Source organism: Ranitomeya variabilis, chromosome 6 (genome assembly GCF_051348905.1).
Source record: "Ranitomeya variabilis isolate aRanVar5 chromosome 6, aRanVar5.hap1, whole genome shotgun sequence".
NCBI classification, from domain to species: Eukaryota; Metazoa; Chordata; class Amphibia; order Anura; family Dendrobatidae; genus Ranitomeya; species Ranitomeya variabilis.
In genome coordinates this window covers 506772175-506788378 of record NC_135237.1, presented here as the reverse complement: position 1 = coordinate 506788378, position 16204 = coordinate 506772175, and the positions used below count along the sequence as shown (strand labels likewise).

The following is a 16204-nucleotide window of genomic DNA, read 5'->3' as shown; positions in this document are numbered from 1 at the left end:
CCTAACTGTATACTATATAGAGTCATTACAAACAGAGTGATCTATTTCCAGTGTTTAGTTCTGTTAATGTTGATGATTATGACTTACAGCTAATGAAAATCCAAAAGTCATTATCTCAGTAAATTAGAATACTTTATAACACCAGCTTGAAAAATGATTTTAACATCTGAAATGTTGGCCTATTGAAATGTATGTTCAGTAAATGCACTCAATACATGGTCGGGGCTCTTTTTGCATCAATTACTGCATCAATGCATCGTGGCATGGAGGTGATCAGCCTGTGGCACTACTGAGGTGTTATGGAAGCCCAGGTTGCTTTGATAGCAGCCTTCACCTTGTCTGCATTGTTGGGTCTGGTGTCTCTCATCTTCCTCTTGACGATACCCCATAGATTCTCTATGGGGTTAGGATCATGCGAGTTTGGTGCCAATCAAGCAGCGTGATAGTGTTGTTTTTATACCAGGTATTGGTACTTTTAGCAGTGTGGACAGGTGTCAAGTCCTGAAGGAGAATGAATTTTCCATCTGCTAAAAGCTTGTCGGCAGAGGGAAGCATGAAGTGCTCTAAAATTTCCTGGTAGATGGCTGCTCTGACTTTGGTCTTGATAAAACACAGTGGACCTACACCAGCAGATGACATGGCTCCCCAAACCATCACTGATTGCGGAGACTTCACACTAGACCTCAAGCAGCTTGGACTGTGGCCTCTCCACTCTTCGTCTAGACTCTGGGACCTTGATTTCCAAGGTCTAGTGTTTTTATAAGAAGACCTCTATGCTGGATTTTTCAAATTTTTTATTTTTTTTCCAAATTCCACCAGATTTCTTGCTCGTGAACCTCGTCTGTTAATAAAGTGTTCTATGTGGAATGTTAAAATGTTCTTTGTCTACAGTGCAATAATTTTTTTAAACCTTTGCTAACCTGATACTTGCAATTAATAATTAAGGGTGTCCGCAGCATTTTTGTAGATTTGAGTCCTCTATCGCGCACACGCCAGCTCGCAGGATTGCATTCTACATCGTCGCTTGCTCACGGTCATGTTTTGCAAGCTTTCCTCATTTTCAGTGACCTACAAAATAGGAAGTTACAGTGACCGGCCTCGTACATTATTTCAGGTTACACATCATTTCTGTGGTTGGAAACAATGCTAACAATGTAGCAATGAAATAACCGTATGACCCATGTGCCGGCCTGCAGATGCTCATTCCTGTTGGTAATTCCCACTTGTAACCTTATCTCTGGTAACAATACTACGGATGGAGGCTGCAGTTCCTGTCGGTAGTGGGTCGACAGGTGCAGTGTGCGAATTTTATTATTGTGGTCTATTTAGAGCTTTGTTAAACTACCGCATAATACAGCAGCTGCGTGCAACTGGTCACCCCCGACATAAAGCAGACCACCAAAATGTGGCTTCAGATTTTTCCGTAAAAATGGGCTGAAGTATGGAGGTAAAATGGAATAAGTTTGCCATAGTTTCTCTCCACATTGTGTTTATGGGTATGCCACAAATGTTATTTGTAGGAGTTGAGTAGCGGTGCCCAGACCTCCATGCAGGGTGAAGGGTGGCTGCTCATGTAAGGTGACTTGACATTATAATTCCCATAATCCTTATTTAGAAAGGCTATTAATCACTTCAAATTAAACAATAATTACATATTCAATCATGGGTTACCACAAAAGAAGGAAGTGAGTTCAGAATATCATTTTAAAAAATTTATAATTTTATTAATAAATATTTAATAATAAACATAAACACCAAATATCGAAAAGACAGGGGAGGGTGGGGGGTGGGGTTAAGAACCACTAGACTATAGAATTATATACATTATAGTGGATGGAAGAAAGGAAAACAGTTGTGTATTACCAGCTTAATAAGTGACAGCATATTGCTAAGCAGGATAGGCCAAGGCTGGGCCATTTTCACCCATTTATGACCAGGCACATTTTATGTTATCCTCGTGCATGAGCTTTTAAGAACTCAAAATGTTTTTCTCCTAAATAAAAATAAATATATACCGTATGTGTGTGTGTGTATATATATATATATATATATATATATATATATATACCGTATTTTCCGGCGTATAAGACGACTGGGCGTATAAGACGACCCCCCAACTTTACCAGTTAAAAAATAAAATCTTCTTAAAAGTTGGGGGTCTTCTTATACACCGTATGTCGTCTTATAGGGCCGGTGAATATGTGCCTTTTGGGGGGGGGGGGGGGGAGTGATCCTGATGAGGACGAGGGGGCGTCTCACAGGAAAGTGAGTATCCCCCATTACCTTATCATAGCGCTGCAGCGTGGGGTCTCTGTGCTGGGAGCGGCGGCTGCTGTGCTGTGGCGGCTCCTCTTCTGCAGTGTGGGGCCTCTGGTGCTGTGGGGCAGTGGCGGCGGCGTATCTTCATGCAGTCGGGGCTCCTCCGGCATCTCAGCCTGGAAGCCCCGCCGGCAACTCCATCGGTACAATGCGGTCAGGTGGCCTCCGGGAAAATGGCCGCTGCTCAGATTCAGATCTCGTCCCGAGATCTCGGGAGACGAGATCTGAATCTGAGCAGCGGCCATTTTCCCGGAGGCAGCTCAATAGGTGCGATGCGGTGGCCCGGCCGCTGGGGGCTGTGCATGCTCAGATTCAGATCTCGTCCCGAAATCTCGGGACACGAGATCTGAATCTAAGCAGCGGCCATTTTCCCGGAGGCCAGCGCATTACACCGATGGAGTTGCCGGCGGGGCTTCTAGGCTTTGAGATGCCGGAGGAGCCCCGACTGCATGAAGATACGCCACCGCCCCACAGCACCAGAGGCCCCACACTGCAGAAGAGGAGCCGCCACAGCACAGCACAGCAGCCGCCGCTCCCAGCACAGAGACCCCACGCTGCAGCGCTATGATAAGGTAATGGGGGATACTCACTTTCCTGTGAGACGCCCCCTCGTCGTCATCAGGACCACTCCCCCCCCCACCCACCATATACACCCGGCGTACAAGGCGATTCCCGGCGTACAAGACGACCCCCGACTTTTAAGAAGATTTTCAGGGGTTAAAAAGTCGTCTTGTACGCCGGAAAATACGGTAATCTATCTATCTAGCCATCTATCTATCTATATACACACACACATTTATAAGAAATGTGTTGATTTTTAAATGTTATTATTTTTTTTTTTTTATGCCCACAAAGAAACATTGGCGGTAGCTTTCCGTTTCTGTTTTATTGATTTATTATTGTTTTTTAAATGTATTATTTCCCATATGCTTCCTACTTCCTATTTATTGCTAATTGTCATGTAACTGGTGCCGGCATATTAACTACTTCAGCAACACCTATATACTATAAATGTCCAGGCGGCCCACACTTTACTCTGCACTGAAGTTGTAAAATGTCACTGCAGAGTAAGCTGCTTTACAGTAGATTGTGGAGTTGGGGAACCAGCTGTCAGTCAAAGCCAAACTTCCCAGGAGGCTGAATTCTCCCTGTATCTGGGTCTAATACATCAGCCCCAGCTGTAGGGGAAATCCGCAATTAAAAGAATGGGGACATTTTAACATATGATATTACAAAGGTCTTTGAAAAACCTATGGGGGGCACAATGTGTGAAATAAGTGAAAAAATAAAAACTAGAACACTCCCCCCGCCCGCTCCCAAAATTAAAAAGAAACTGCCAATCTAAATTGATTTTCCAGCCCTATTAAAAAATACATATATAAAAATTGTTTAAAACCTATTTGTAATAAAGTGAAATGTTATTTTAAAATGTTTAACGGTCCTTTTTTGATTGTGAAAAAATTACATGTATTTTTCTTCATTTGCCGATGTCAACAAAAATATATATATTTTTTTAAAATGACAAATTAAGCCCTTTGTTTTGCAATAAAAAAGGTAAAAATTATTTGAATATCCAAACTAGAGGCAAATAAGTAAACCAGTCTCAAATTCTGTGTGGAAAATGTTCATGTAAAAAATAATACTAAAAAATCTTATAGACAAATGTGTTAAGTTTTAATGGAAGTAATGTATTTAAAGATGTTGTCCATTACTTTTACATTGATGGCCTGTCCTTAGGAAAGGTCATCGATGTCTGGACCTCGACCACTGAGACATTAATGACCGATCCTAAGGACAGGCCATCAATGTAAAAGTAGTGGACAACCTCTTTAATGATTGTGTGAAGTGATGGATGACTCTAATTCAAAGTAAAATGCGTTTTCTTAGGCTTGGGCTACCTGCCTGCTTTGCTAGGTCATATGTTTCTATGTGCCACTGCTATGTCGCAGCGTATTGCAAGTGAATGTGGCTTCATTGTGACCCGCAGGATATCGCAACAATGACAGGAAGGTCGCTAAAACTTAAACAGACTTTTTGTAACTTGCTTGTTGCGATATCCTTAGGGTTCACAATTCACCTGCATTATCCTGCATTATAGCTGTGGCACATGGCGATATTTGGCCACGCCATATGTGGTCCCAGCCTAAATCATACAGTCCCTACTATATAGGAGCTGCGAACAATAAGCAATCTGCAAAGTTCACTTTTCATTGGACAGCAATCATATGTAGTAAGTGAGGAAACCTGGCTGTAAGTGTGTTTTTTCCGCGTAGCGGCACCTCCGGGGAAATTGTCTATTACACCATTACTTTTCAAATCCGTGGGTTTTCTGTGTAATGCAGAACAGGACAAGAGCCGTGGATGCTGAAAAGAGAACCCCGTCTATAAAGCAGTGTTCCCAAATATTTGAAGATTTTTATATAATACTATCTACATTTATGACCTTTTTTGAGCAGCGGTTTGACTGTAAAATAAGTCAAATTGCAGACAGGCGCCAGGTGAAGTCCCAAATTGCCTGCAATTTTCATTGCATTCTCTTGGTGCAAAGTTGCATGCTTCCTGTGAGCAAAAAATCAGCGGTATTGAATTTTTTTTTTTTTAGTGGATGCAAGTGTGTCCGATTGTTACAATGCTGTTGATACTTTCTGTACTGGGAATGTGTTGACCTTATGCCTATATGTTTCTTTTTCTTTTATTAGCAAACTTAAAAAGCTGAGTGAAGACAGCCTGACTAAACAGCCAGAAGAGGTCTTTGATGTTCTAGAAAAGCTTGGCGAAGGGTGAGTGTAAAATGTAATATTCTTTTTTTTTTTTTACCACTTGTGCAGGGATTCAGGGATAAAATGGGGTCTGTTAAACTTGCTTTAAAGCGTGACTGTAAAGTGTTTTATTAGACCTTTTATAATACATCCTTTGCTGTGTTCTGGGAGATCTCGCTTATATTTACACACAAGAACAGTCTAATATTGGAAAATATTAAAAATGATCAATGCCAAAGACTTTATATATAACAAAAAATAAAATCTCTGGGTTCTCATTTCACTTTTGTTGTCCATATTGAATACCTACGAGTGATGCGTTCAGTAATAAATGATCCAATGATTTGGATTTTATTACACCGGACAGATGGGGTTTCCGTTTTGGAAAAATTCATTTCCCCATCGTTTTGTTTTCCTTTTCTTTCTTAATAATGTTTTTTTCTTTTCTTATTTCCCTGCTTTGTCATTTTGTGCTGTTGAGCTCGAGACTTTATAGACTTTATTGAAAACCGTATAAAAACTAGTTTTATTACTGCAAAATAAACATCTTAATATCAAAAAGAAATGTTGGCATGGGGCTAGATTAGTTATATACGCAGAGTGAATATGCGGGAGATATAAAAACGCAATATAACAGTTAAGACTCTGATTGCTTATTCTTTTCTGGATGGACGATAGCCCATTCCTATAAACCAGCCGAATAAAATCTTTTGTATTTAAAGAAATAATGACCTTGGACAAAAAGTTATAAGTATATAGAAATCCCAGACTTAACGGGCAAAACTAATTCTGAAGCTTAAACAGGTTGTCCACTATTTTTACATTGATGAAGTATCCTTAAGATAGGTCATAAATGTCTGATTGACCAGGGTCCGACACCCAGCACCCCTACCTATCAGCTGATATAGGTGGCAACGAAAGCCGACCTGAAGTAGTTACGGAGCTTGGCAGTCTAACATTCTATAATTCTGTTACGTAGAGTTGGAAGGGACCTCCAGGGTCATCGTGTCCAACCCCCTGCTCAATGCAGGATTCACTAAACCATCTCAGACAGATGTTTATCCAGCCTCTGTTTGAAGATGTCCATTGAAGGAGAACTCGCCACCTCTCTTGGCAGCCTGTATAGTTTTATAAAAATCAGCTTCTCCACATGTCTGACAGCCATTCCATTCCAGTGTCAGTTGAGTTCCAACCAGAGGACACCTCATTCTACTTAATGTGCTTTTAATTAGGTGGTCACCTGATCCGAATCTTATTTAACAAAGGAAAGTATAAAAAACACTGCTGTGGTGTTCACAATCCTCTTGCAATAGGACAAGCTGGATGGCAAAACAAGTGCTAGTAATATCCCAAAAGTAATAGGAATAAAAAAATTACTTTTAACCATGCCAAAGGAGTTGAAAAGAAAAGTCGTGAGGGAGGAAAAGAAGGGCTCAATTCTGTCTTTACTAGCAGAGGGACACAGTGAGCTTCATGTTGCGTTCATCCTTAACATTTCTAAGACGGCAGTCCATTACAACAAGGACAAGCAGCAGATATTGGGGACAACAAAGCTACAGACCGGCAGAGGGCAAAAATGACTCTCCACTGACCGGGATGACCTTCATCTTATTCGAATGTCAATCCGCAACTACAGGATGACATCAAGTGACCTACAAAAGGAATGGCAAATGGCAGCTTGGGGTGAAGTGCACGGCAAGTACAGTACGTAACAGGCTCCTAGAGGCAGGACTCAAGTCATGTAAAGCTAGAAAAAAGCCTTTCATCAATGAGACGCAAAGGAGAGTCAGGCTTGAGTTTGCCAAAGACCGTAAGGATTGGACCATAGAGGACTGGAGTAAGGTAATCTTCTGTGATGAGTCTAATTTTCAGCTTTGCCCAACACCTGGTCGTCTAATGGTTAGATGGAGACCTGGAGAGGCGTACAAGCCGCAGTGTCTTGCATCCACAGTGAAATTTGGTGGAGGATCAGTGATGATCTGGGGATGCTTCAGCAAGGCTGGAATTGGGCAGGTTGTTCTTTTTGCGAAGGACGTATGAATCAGGCAATGTTCCCTAACTCTGAGGATATATAATTTTTTAAATTGTTTTATTTTGAATGGGGCGATTGGGGGTGATTTGAACTTTTATATTTTTATTTTTTCTGTATTTTTAAAAATATATATTGTTTTTTTTTTAAAAACTTTTTGCATGCTTCAAAAGTCTCCTTGGGAGACTAGAAGCTGCAGTTTTCCGACCGCCTCTGCTACACACACAGGTGATGATCAGATCGGGGAACAGGTAACTGAAACGCCATCCCATTATCTTTGGACATTTTTTAATTTGGACAGCCCGCTAATTCTAAAGATGTCATATAATTATAGCAATTATATAGTTTGTGTCTCAGGAGGATCTGGTGCCAGATTTCACAATTTAAACCACTTACAATTTTATGTACATAGTTTACACCTGATGAGGCTGGTGTTCTTGCGTTGAAAAGTCACTGTCAGATCGGCTGTGTAATCCTTTTAGAAAGTTTTCCTTTCCTAATATAAAAATAGGTTGTGTTCTGAGAGATTTAGGGCTCTTTTTTTCATTTACCATGTCCATAGATTCACTGAGACCACTTACGACACGCGACCATAAAGTGTCACTACAATGTGACTGCACCGGTAGGAGCTTCCGGACGTGTTTCTGCGGAGGCTGTTTGTTCCTTGATATAGTAACTAGTCTCGCTTTACTATTCATAGATGCAGAAGTCTCCTGCTCCGGGATTTTCTGTCATTTCCTATTGCAGAACAGTAGCAGCCTTTCTCTTTTGACTTATGTGTTTATTTTACTTTTTTTGTGTATCCTGATTGCAGTGGCGTCTCTGCAGGGATCTTCTTCCTGTGAAGCCATCACTTACTCTACTTCTGCTAAATGGTTTAGGGTTACTAGTCAATACAGAGCATGAGTAAAAACACTCTGTGAAGCTCTGGGTGCTGGCATGTATTCATTAGGCAGTAGCCAAATGCAGATTTCACTATTAGGGTATGTGCACACGTCAGGATTTCTTGCAGAAATTTCCTGAAGAAAACCGGAAATTTTCTGCAAGAAATCCGCATTTTTTTTTTTGCGTTTTTTTTCCCGTTTTTTTCCCGTTTTTTTTAGCATTTTGCAAGCGTAATTAGCTTGCAGAATGCTAGTTTTTCAAGCGATCTGTAGCATCGCTTGGAAAACTGACTGACAGGTTGGTCACACTTGTCAAACATAGTGTTTGACAAGTGTGACCAACTTTTTACTATAGATGCTGCTTATGCAGCATCTATAGTAAAAGAATGTTTAAAAATAATAAAAAAAAATAAAAAAATGGTTATACTCACCCTCTGCAGACAGCCGATATTCTCAGCGGCGTCCGTTCCTATAGATGGTGTGGTTCCAGGACCTTCGATGACGTCGCGGTCATGTGAGCGGTCACATGACCGGTCTCGCGACCAGTCACAAGACAGCGACGTCATCGCAGGTCCTGAACCACACCATCTTTAGGAATCGAAGCTGCAGCATGCAGCGGTGAGAGGCGGGAACACTCCGGGGGCCATCGAAGATGAGTATATGACTATTTTTTATTTTAATTCTTTTTTTTTTGACCAATTATATGGTGCCCAGTCCGTGGAGGAGAGTCTCCTCTCCTCCACCCTGGGTACCAACCGCATATAATCTGCTTACTTCCCGCATGGTGTGCACAGCCCCGTGCGGGAAGTAAGCAGATCAATGCACTCCTAGGTGTGCGGAATCCCCGCAATTCCGCATTTTTAATGAACATGTTGCTTTTTTTTCCGCGATGCGATTTTTTTCGCGGAAAAAAATGCAACATTTGCACAAAAAATGCGGAATACACTGTAAATAATATTAGGCATATGTTAGCGTTTTTTTCGCGTTTTTATAGCGAAAAAACGTGAAAAATACTGAACGTGAGCACATGGCCTTAAAGAGGTTTAAAATGTAACGACCACAAACGCGTTATCTCCCAGGATCGGAATCTTAGTCGGATTGTAATAGTACCAGGTGCGCAATTATAAGTGTGCCAAATGGCCCTTAAATCACAATTCTTTTTTGAAAGTTTAATATAATAGTCCGGTTCACTATGTAATTTCGCCGGAATTTTCTGGAGAGTTTCAAATATGTACATTTTTGGAAAGGCTATGGTATAAGCAATAAGAAAAACAATGTTTCCATTTGCCCCGAGTCCTAAGTGGCCGCCATCTTGGATTTTACAAAATGGCTGATTTACATCGATTTTCGTTAATATCTCAGCTTGTAAGTAACGTAAAACTTAAATTTTGACAGCTAAACATACATTTTGAGTACTAAGAAATGCAGTGGTATCCAAATAAATACTCTATATACGACTACAAATTGTATCGGTTTATATTTGAACAAATTTTCGAACTCGAAAAGCAGAGAGTTAATGTTTTTAACTTTTGAACAACCAGAGTGTCTTTACATATCGCCACCATCACTGTCATCATCAGTTTCATATTTGGTCTGAGTGTCCTCGTCATTCATACACTCGCTGTCACACTGACAAAGATCGGTACAGGATAAGTTATTTTTTCGGCACGAACACCTTGAAGAAGAACAGTCATGTTTGCATTGACAACTAATCATCTCGATTATTGCTTTTGGAGCTGGAAGAACATCTGTCATGGTTGGTTTCAACTGTCCATCCAACCCTTTGTGATAGCCATTCTTCTCGGGATCCAGCTGAGAATCCTGCAAAGCAATGTTAGCTTGTCCCCACACTCTGGCTTGGATATGGACTCTGAGGACATGTTGTTTTAGAGCTCCGAGTGTAGGAGGTAACCTGTCACTTTCTGCCATATGCTTGCAAAATAGATGCCATAGCAGTTCGGGAATATTCTTAATAAAAATGCCTTTTGGAGAGTAAGCAAAACATACGAAGGTAGCAAGAGTTGACAACATAGTTTCGCTCACTTCTTTTTCAGTCGAAAGCATCTGCAGAGAACTGATTACATCTGGTGTTGCGTTCATGTAAGCTTGCAGCCAGATTGCTTTGCCAATTCGAGAGAACCTTCCAGTTGTGTCAGCACCAGTGAATGCATGGAAGGCTGTCAAAGCCTTTGCTCTGTCTGCCCCTATGACTCGCCTTATTGGCTCTATCTCGATCATCCCAGAGACCATTGAAATCGATGTATTCTTCAGCATGAGGTCATAGTTAGCTATGACCAACACCAGTACATCGGTATCAGGGGAGAAGAAAACCATCCTTGCATCCGGTGGGTTTCGTTGTGTTGCCAAGACAGCTTGGTAGATCAACAGTGTGTCTGCTTCTTCGTGATTGTTGTCGTCGAAAACTAAGTTTTTGTTGCTCCTGGTACACCCTGAAGAACAAGTGATGACCAGTTTTTGTGATGAACTGTTGAACTCTAGAGTCTTTGCAGCAAGATAGTTGGTCAGGTCAGCCTTTGTCTTGTCATGTGAAAGGAACCTGTTCATTGGAATATGATTAATGTTTGTTTCATCTCTGACCTGGTACTGAATTGGTGCCTTTCCTTTTCTTCTTTTATCCCTGGTAGCATCCTTGAGAGAATTTTCCCTATACGTATCAAACACAAGGATTATTTCATCGTAATTTTCTGTGAGAGACATAAGCCTGTCATTGAAGCAGTAACTGAGATCTTTGACTGTCACTAGTGTTGCCGGTTTCTTGGCCATCTTTTGCAGAAGAACCATTCCATCTACCAGGGCTATCTTGCGACTTGGAGCATCTGATCTTGTGTCCATCCTATCTTCTGGCTGCAGATCTTTCTGTGGAGTTTCTACTATAACCAACTTGTTAAGGAGACTGATCAGTTTTGATTTGTCATGGCATGGTAACATTGTACCATCTGGAGCAAAAAAGGCTCTTGGGGTCAGAGTGAATTCGTAGTTCCCAATGGCCACTTTCTGGTTTATGTCTCTGTTGGACCTTGCCAAAACCATCATTCTTCCATACAAGTCCTTGGTCTCCTTAAGATCAACAGTCTTGTCTCGGAGTTTTACTGTGGTTTTCTTGTTTGCCGACATGAACATCCTGTTGTTCTCCTTCTTTACTGGTGCCCATAGGCTAACATCCCCATTGATTCGCGCCAACACATAGTCTTCATACAGCTTTTGACCTGTCTCATCTGCATTCAGGATCATTTTTACGTACTCATCAGGGATGTAGGCATGGGTGATTACATTGTGCAACTTGTCACCTACAACAGCAAATGGGTTGCCATGTTTCAAAATTGCTTCCTTAATCTTGTCAATAACATGATGACACTTCTTGACTGCACTTGGCCCAAGATCGTGATGCTCTCTGGTTTTGTCACGTTCTAAATCAAACTGTCTGGTATATTCTTTGACAACTCGGGAGAGTTCAGGTGTGGCCATGAAGAATCTCTGACGAGCATTGGCATTGTTCGAGATGCCGACTATGCCAGCATGGATTTTCATCAGCTTGTTCAGATGCTCGCATGCATGGTCCGCCCCAATGGATACAAATGGGATAGCACTTTTCGTGACTGAAATGTTACCCGCTTTCATTTCTTCCCATGTTTGAGGGTGATTTATTTTAAGGTCATGCATGTCCGTGATATACCTTGGCCACAATCGCTTGTATTTCATCCGGTCAAATGCAAAGAAGAGCTTGCTGAGCTGCTCTCCGGCTTGAAGATGAAGCTCAAGGTCTGCATTCCTGGTTGCAGCAACAAATAAAAGGATTGTTTCCACTCGCTGTAGGTAGTTCATCATTGACTTGAACATTGCATTTTTGGATCTCTGTTTCACCCATGTTTGAAAGACTGTGATTATGTCAGCAGTGGTCAAGGCCTCTAGTAGGGAAGTGCTTGCTTGTTTCACTGACTTACTTTTTGTGTTCTTGTTTTCCTCAGAACAGGCAGCTTCAATTCCCTCTGTTGCCATCAAACACACCTGTTTTAGTTCTGGATTATCAATGAAGAACTCGTCCAGCAACAGTTCATACAGAGCAACATATGTATATGTGTGAGCACGAAGAGCACGCTTGTAATGGGTACATTTCAGTATTTGCCTTGTTGTTGCAGACCCATACACATCACCTTCTATCCATGCATCATCAATACCCGAGTTCTCCGTAGAGGTACCCAGAGCGCGCAGGGCAGCCATTACAACATGTAGCTCTCCCAGTCGTGGAACAACGGTGCGTTTCAGATCAGGTCTTGCATCTAGAAGTTGGACAACCTTCTCATACAGAGCCATATCAAATGAAATAACAGTGGGATGATCTTCACCAACAGTCAACTTCCTCAGTTCACTTGCTTGCATGATCACAGTCAGCAAGGTTGACCACTCGTGTGCTAGCTCTGGTAGCAGTGGTAAGGCTCCAACGTTGGTAAATCGCTTGCTTTCGGACAACAGTGAGTTGTATCCTGACCATCCAGGAATTTTGCTCGATGCTTTCTCTAGTTGCTGCATTCTGGATACAGCAGTAGCAACAATCCATCCAAATTGTGAAAGTTGGGAAGAACCTGATATTTCCTTGTTTGTGACAAAGTGTTCTGATCTTTGGGTATGTTGTACTTTTGGCTTGTCACAGTGCAACATATGTACATGGTATGGAGTGACAGATAAAGTGTGGGCATCTGTTATCTTCAAGGGTGGTGCAACTGGTTCTCCAACAGCATCTACTTGCTGATATACAGCAGTAATAGTTCCATGTGTGGTTCCTTTCCCATCAGGGGTATCCTCTGCAAAGTCTGTGTTATCAACTGCAAAGAACACAAAGGTACCCTTCTTCAAGAATGGTGGCACGTAAAGACCTTTTAACTCTCGGGTGTTTTCTACAACAGCATTAGCCAAAGCAGTTTCCATTCGTAGGGTACGGCCATAGGGAACACAAAACCCATGTGAACTAAGAAGATTCATTAATTTCTTATCGCGAGTGGTGTGATGAACAGTCAGAGCTAGCCCCAGGACCTGTGGGTTTTCTCGTGCGTTGGGTTGTCTGAATACTGATGATTCGGTTTTTGGCTTGTAGTTGACCTGGCGTTTTGATTTGAATTCATACATGATGTTCTGACTCATAGTGAGTGCTGCTCGGTCAACAATTTTGGTCCTTCTTTGAGTTTCAAGGCTGTTAATCGGCCCTGTTATGATCCAACGGATAGCGGAATATAATTCTGCTGGAACGTCGTGTATGTCACTAGTGACCGTTATGGTGTTTTTATCATTGACTTCCGTTGTAAAATTAGCAATGCTTTTCCTAATTAACTGTGCTGCTTTGTAGATTGTCTGCATGTTGTCTGCATCATCACTACGACATTCCATTGCAGAATTAACCATGATTTCCTCACAGGCTTCTGGTGAATAAAGAACTGCTGATTCCCTTCTGTTTTTTGAAAGACAGGATTTCAGATGTGGCAAGGCATTCATTATAATTTCTTTGAGCCACTTTCTAGTGAATGTAGGTTTGTGATTTTCCACGCCTTCTATACCAAGCATATTCAAATAAGTGGTTTCGATATCTTGTATAGATAGATATGATTGGTTCTGTGTTTGAATATCCACTAGGTTTAGCAACTCTAGCAGACTTGCACGTTGTAATAAGGGTTCTTTGTGGTCTGTTCTGTTGGTACTACGTTCTCGTTGTCCATGAAAAACATGCTTTGTCCAACAGCTTTTGTGGTACCGGACGTCAATAGAATGTGCATCCCCTGGTGCAATGCATGTGTTCAGTCTTGTTTTCAGTGTTAAATTATCTGATGTTTCAATAGCTTGTTTCAACGATTTCCCTGCGTTGACTGTCCTCACATTATAAAGCTTCTCATTCTCATCGTTCTGACAAAAGAAACATTTTTCCTTATCCAGTGGCCATGTATGTGACCTCGTGAATGGTGATGAAGAGTCAGATGTTAATGAACCTGATTCGTCCATTTCAGCACGTCCTCTTTTTAATCCTCGTTTCTTGGTAATGTGGCTACCAGTAGCTAATGCATGTGCATAACGGTCCCGGGCTCGTTGTATTTGGTCGTTGTTAATTGCATTTGTGTAACAACTTCGATGGTAGACTGCCTGATGTGTAGCGATTGTGTCTTTCCTGTTGCTAATCCGTCGATGGATATCAACATAGTTGCCATCTTGTAAACTTGCCCTCTCTGCTACTATGTCCAAAACGCGCTGGTAAGACTGTATCTGAGGATTTTGCACCAACTTCTCATTGCCACTGGAAGACTGACAGAGCATACATAGCTTCCAGTTGATAGGTGCCTCACCTTCACAAGTGACTTCAGTAGCTTGTGGTTTGTCTGTCATGTTCAACTCCTGTAATAAAAGAAAAAAAAAACATGTGATTCCTGTCATTATGTATTATTATGTCAATACTAATTAATTATAAAAAACTGCTGTAGTAAATATCTAAAACACATCTGCAACTAGTAATATTGCATTTCTTAGCCCTAAAATGTATGTTTAGCTGTCAAATTTTATTTTTATGTTATTTATAAGCTGAGATATTAACGAAAATTGGTTTTACGTCAGCCATTTTGTAAAATCCAATATGGCGGTCACGTGGGACTCGGGGCAAATGGAAACATTGTTTTTCGTATTGCTTATACTATAACCTTTCCAAAAATGTATAGTTTTCAGACTCTCCAAAAAATTCCGGCGAAGGCCTAAATCAATACATAGTGAACCGGGCTATAATTACATATATGTAGAAAATATATGTAAAAGTAAGTAAGATTTTTCTGCAGTTTTTGCCACTGCGGAATTTTAACATGGAGGAGTGCAGAAATGCTGCAGATCCGCACAAAACAAGTGACATGCACTTCTTTGAAATCTGCAGCAATTCCGCACTGATTTTTCCGCAGCATCTGCACAGCTTTTTTTTTTTTTTTTTACCATTTAATAACATTATACTGTACATCACAGTGCAGATCTGCACATTTCTGCACGGAAAAATCCGCTGCGGAGCCGCAGCAAATCCGCATCGTGTGCAGATAGCCTGAAGGGGTTGTCCTGGCTTGGGGTACAAGTCTACAGTCACTCTGACTACAGACTTGTGAATCCTCACCGCGTTCACAATGCACGCCGTCAGGATTCATGTCACCACAAGTATATGGTTTGCATACCTCCGGCTACATTCGGACTAGATGTTTCCTGCTTCACTCAAGTTACTTGTATTGTGCTAAATATTGACATAATCAACTTTTTTTTTTTGCTATTATACTATTTCACCGCATTTTAAATTTTCTCCCCGTTTTTCAGCACATTGTAGGGTATAATGAAATGTCATAGAAAACGGCAACTTGCCCTGCAAAAAAACAAGTCTTCATGTGATTATGTAGACGGAAATATAAACAAGATATGGCGGCTCTTGAAAAATGAGAGCGCAATACGAAAATTGGCCTTAGAGGAAAGGGATTAATAAACCCCATTTCTCTGTTATTAACAAACTAAAATTCTGATGTTTCGGCATTTTTCTTTTAATGGCATTTACCACACGGGTTAATTAAGTTTGTATTTTATTAGACTGGACATTTGTAGATGTTGCAATACCAAATATGCTAATTTTTATTTTTGGTTTATCTATAATGTGAGGAAAAGGGTGTTTTTTTTTTTTTTTTTTCTTTTTTTTTTTCTTTTTTGAGTACTTAAACCTGTAATCTTTAGATCTATATACTACAGTACAATTGTTTTGCAGTATATAGAAAAAATGTCTTCCTTTTGAAGCCCATCCCCTCTCTGGGCTTCACAGGAGGGCAAAGATAGCAGCCATGGAGGCCTTCAGCGGGCCCCCGGCTGACATGACAACCTAGCGGTGGGGGGCAATGGAGCTGATGTATGCTTGTATTTTCTTGTGTCATTTAAATGTTGGTGTTTGTGACTAAAGTTCAGCTATCTGTGCCAGCTATGGTTGCTGCGGCTGGCATCTGCCAGGTATTGTGCGGGCTCCGTTCCTGAGCCCGCTCCATACATGGGGACCTGACGTACAACTTACAATTATGTCCTATCTTGGGTAGAGGTTACAATTTGCCAACCTTGGTGTGTTGGAGATCTACTGTAATAATACAAAAGAGGAATGAAGGACCTGTCATCTCTCTTGACACTGTCTCTTTGTAAATTTTTGCATACACCTTAAA

The 16204-nt window shown here is 41.1% G+C and overlaps 1 protein-coding gene across 2 annotated transcripts in view; it reads left to right on the top strand.

Moving 5' to 3' along the window:
* The window catches only part of STK3 (serine/threonine kinase 3), a 252731-nt gene that overhangs the window by 17355 nt on the left and 219172 nt on the right, over positions 1 to 16204 (top strand). For both annotated transcript variants that reach the window (XR_013217065.1, XM_077270873.1), the window contains exon 2: positions 5019 to 5099. Coding sequence is in view for 1 of the 2 variants with exons in the window: in XM_077270873.1 (XP_077126988.1) it covers positions 5019 to 5099 (81 nt within the window). In the remaining variant the exon portion in view is untranslated. The remainder of the gene's footprint in view (positions 1 to 5018; positions 5100 to 16204) is intronic.